Here is a 2,779-nt window from a genome sequence, read left to right as displayed (position 1 = left end):
ATAAAGAAATACATTAAAAAAGTGTTACCAACGTTTTACTATTTTTTTTTTAAACCAAAAATGTTTGTCCTTTTTCTTTAGAACACCAATTTGATCCATTAAAAATGTTACAAGCGCAGCTGGTTGAAAGAGAGAGGTTAGGTTGTATAAGAAAAGAGCCCATAAGCCAAGGAAGCCAAAGAGAAATGGGAGACACAGAAACACCGCGCACGTTCCTCTCTCATATCTTAACTTGTTTCTTTATGACTTTCCCTTCTCTCTCTCTCTCTCATATAATAACTTTCCCCTATCGACAAAATGGTGTCTACCTATTCAAGGAAGAATAAATATATATGTCCTTTTCTTATCTTGTGATTCTCCATAAATACTCTTATTCCCATCCTCTCCTTCTCTCTCTCACACCACAACCAGATCTTTCAAACACCCTTCTTTCCACAAATGATCATGGTTTGAATTCCCCTCTTTTCTCCATACTAATTTACTCATGACTCACCCTTTTGCTTCAAATAACTTACAACTGTTGCTTGATGCAGGGAAACCTTAAACCTGCATGGTTGGAAGCTCTCTATGCACAAAAGTTCTTTGTGGGATGCTCGTATCATGAGAATGCAAAGAAGAATGAGAAGAATATTTGCTGCTTAGATTGTTGCACCAGTATTTGTCCCCACTGCTTACCCTCCCATCGCTTCCATAGGCTTCTGCAGGTTCGCCGTTATGTATATCATGATGTTGTCAGATTGGAAGATCTTCACAAACTCATAGATTGCTCCAACGTCCAGGTATACATATATAAATATATCATGCTCTTTAGTGCATTTGATGAGTTCTTCCTTTAATTAACAGTAAAACTTTACTAACTTTGTCACTCGGCAATCATACTTTGATAATTCAAAATCTCTTCAATTTTTTTATAGCCTTATACCATCAACAGTGCCAAGGTGGTGTTCATCAAGAAGAGACCACAAAACCGGCAATTCAAGGGGTCAGGAAACTACTGCACTTCCTGTGATAGAAGTCTCCAAGAACCTTTTATCCATTGCTCTCTGGGATGCAAGGTACATACATGCATATTCCACCCTTTATGCTTCAGTCAACAACAATGTAAAAACCCTTTTGCAGTTTACTTATAATTCTGCAACTGGTTACACACAAGTGACACCCTTTATGCTTCAGTGAATAACAATCTGAAAACCCTTCTGCAGTTTACTTATAATTCTGCCACTGACTTCACACAGGTGAAATGAATTGAAATAGAACATCAACAAATTGAACTTAGTTAGAGTATAATGTTTATTCTTTTGTTGACAGACATAATTTTTTTTTTATGTATGCTTAACATCGTATCCTCTATCATATGTACACTGTTATTTTTTCCCCTCTATTGCTCTCTTTGTGTATCTTGTACCATAAGGTGTTCATGCGTAATTTTCTATGTTATTATGTACTAATAATCTTAACCAATTCTTAAACTATTAGTTGCACTCTAGTTAGATAAGTAATTGTACATAACAAGGAAATAGTGATTTACTTTTTATACAAGAGACTTTCAGTATAAAACCTTATCGTTCATGTTTACATGGATCTTATTTTTCATTTTTACTTAATCTCAATATAGAAGTTTCAAGTAAATTCATTTATATATTTAATATTGTATAGGTGGATTTTGTGTTGAAACACTACAAGGACCTCTCTTCCTATTTGAGAACATGCAAGTCACTGCAACTAAACTCTGATTTTCTGATTCCACAAGAGATGATGGGTGATGATGAAATGACTCGTTCAACCATTGTGGATTGTGATGAGCCAATGAGTTCATCTTCAGGGTCAGAGAACATGAGCATGGCTTGCACAGAGATTGTAAGGAAGAAGCGTAGTGGGTGGAATGTGTGTGCAAGATCAATGAGCAACAAGGTTTCCCATGAAGACATGGCCACTGGCATGAGCAGAAGGAAAGGCATTCCTCATAGATCTCCTTTGTGTTAGGAACATCAATACTCATAAACCCTAACTAGGGTAACACAAGGATTATTAGTTCACAAGAAAAAAAAAAGATATTTCTAAATTTTTTAATTATTAATAATAGGATATTTTGACTGAAGTGGGATATTCAAAATCCTCTCTTTCACTCTCGAAATTGAAGTCTTTAGTTTTGATTAATTATTACTTGGTCGGAGCATTGTTCGGTGGTATCACGTGGATGCCCATTCCAACCAAGGTATCTCTACATTCATTCATTTTAATACTCTGCATTATTATTATTTTTTAAATATTTTTCGTTCCAAGTTTGGCGTACCCATTAGTATATATATACTCAATATTTTTAATTCATTTTAAAAAGATGAAAAAATTAAATAAAATAAATGCTTCTCCTAGTTAGGGTTAAACCTATATATGAAATGGCATTAAATGATAACCGTTTAAAATTCATGCGTGCAACTTATTTAATAGCTTAGCACTAATTATCATAAGACATGAGTGATTTGTCCTTGGAATATTAACAAAATTTCGTTGGTTACTGAGACCTTTACAACCTTGCTGCTTTACCTGAATTGAGTTTACCAAAGTAAAAGTAATTACAGAAAAGTTGGCATCATTAATTGCATGTTTAGCCTTTTTACGAGAAAATTAGCGTTCTTATAGTACTTAAGATGCTAAAAATTACTTAAGAATAGAAAATAATGCTTTTTTGGCTAAGTGTTATCCAAGATACAAACTTTAATCATAGAAGTGTTTCTTTTGAGAAGTGTCATCATAAGGTCGCTTCTTAATTTCATTTTTT

The 2,779-nt window shown here is 34.0% G+C and overlaps 1 protein-coding gene across 1 annotated transcript; it reads left to right on the top strand.

Annotated features, from left to right (window-relative positions):
- The first annotated feature begins 210 nt into the window (after positions 1-210).
- Positions 211-2,207, top strand: LOC108331370 (protein RGF1 INDUCIBLE TRANSCRIPTION FACTOR 1). Its single transcript, XM_017566019.2, has 4 exons — positions 211-447; positions 534-779; positions 915-1,055; positions 1,657-2,207. Exons 1-4 carry the CDS (start codon positions 439-441, stop codon positions 1,981-1,983), a joined length of 723 nt encoding a protein of 240 aa, XP_017421508.1. The 5' UTR covers positions 211-438; the 3' UTR covers positions 1,984-2,207.
- The last annotated feature ends 572 nt before the right edge of the window (positions 2,208-2,779 follow it).

Source organism: Vigna angularis, chromosome 4, assembly GCF_016808095.1.
Source record: "Vigna angularis cultivar LongXiaoDou No.4 chromosome 4, ASM1680809v1, whole genome shotgun sequence".
Lineage (NCBI taxonomy): Eukaryota > Viridiplantae > Streptophyta > Magnoliopsida > Fabales > Fabaceae > Vigna > Vigna angularis.
Note: the sequence above shows the minus strand (reverse complement) of the source record. Positions and strands in the feature narration are given on the sequence as shown.

Bases quoted from the DNA above. Each gene is read 5' to 3' on its own strand.
- LOC108331370 (XM_017566019.2), top strand. The intron at 780-914 runs GTATACATATAT...ATTTTTTTATAG, and splicing joins TAGATTGCTCCAACGTCCAG to CCTTATACCATCAACAGTGC. The intron at 1,056-1,656 runs GTACATACATGC...AATATTGTATAG, and splicing joins ATTGCTCTCTGGGATGCAAG to GTGGATTTTGTGTTGAAACA.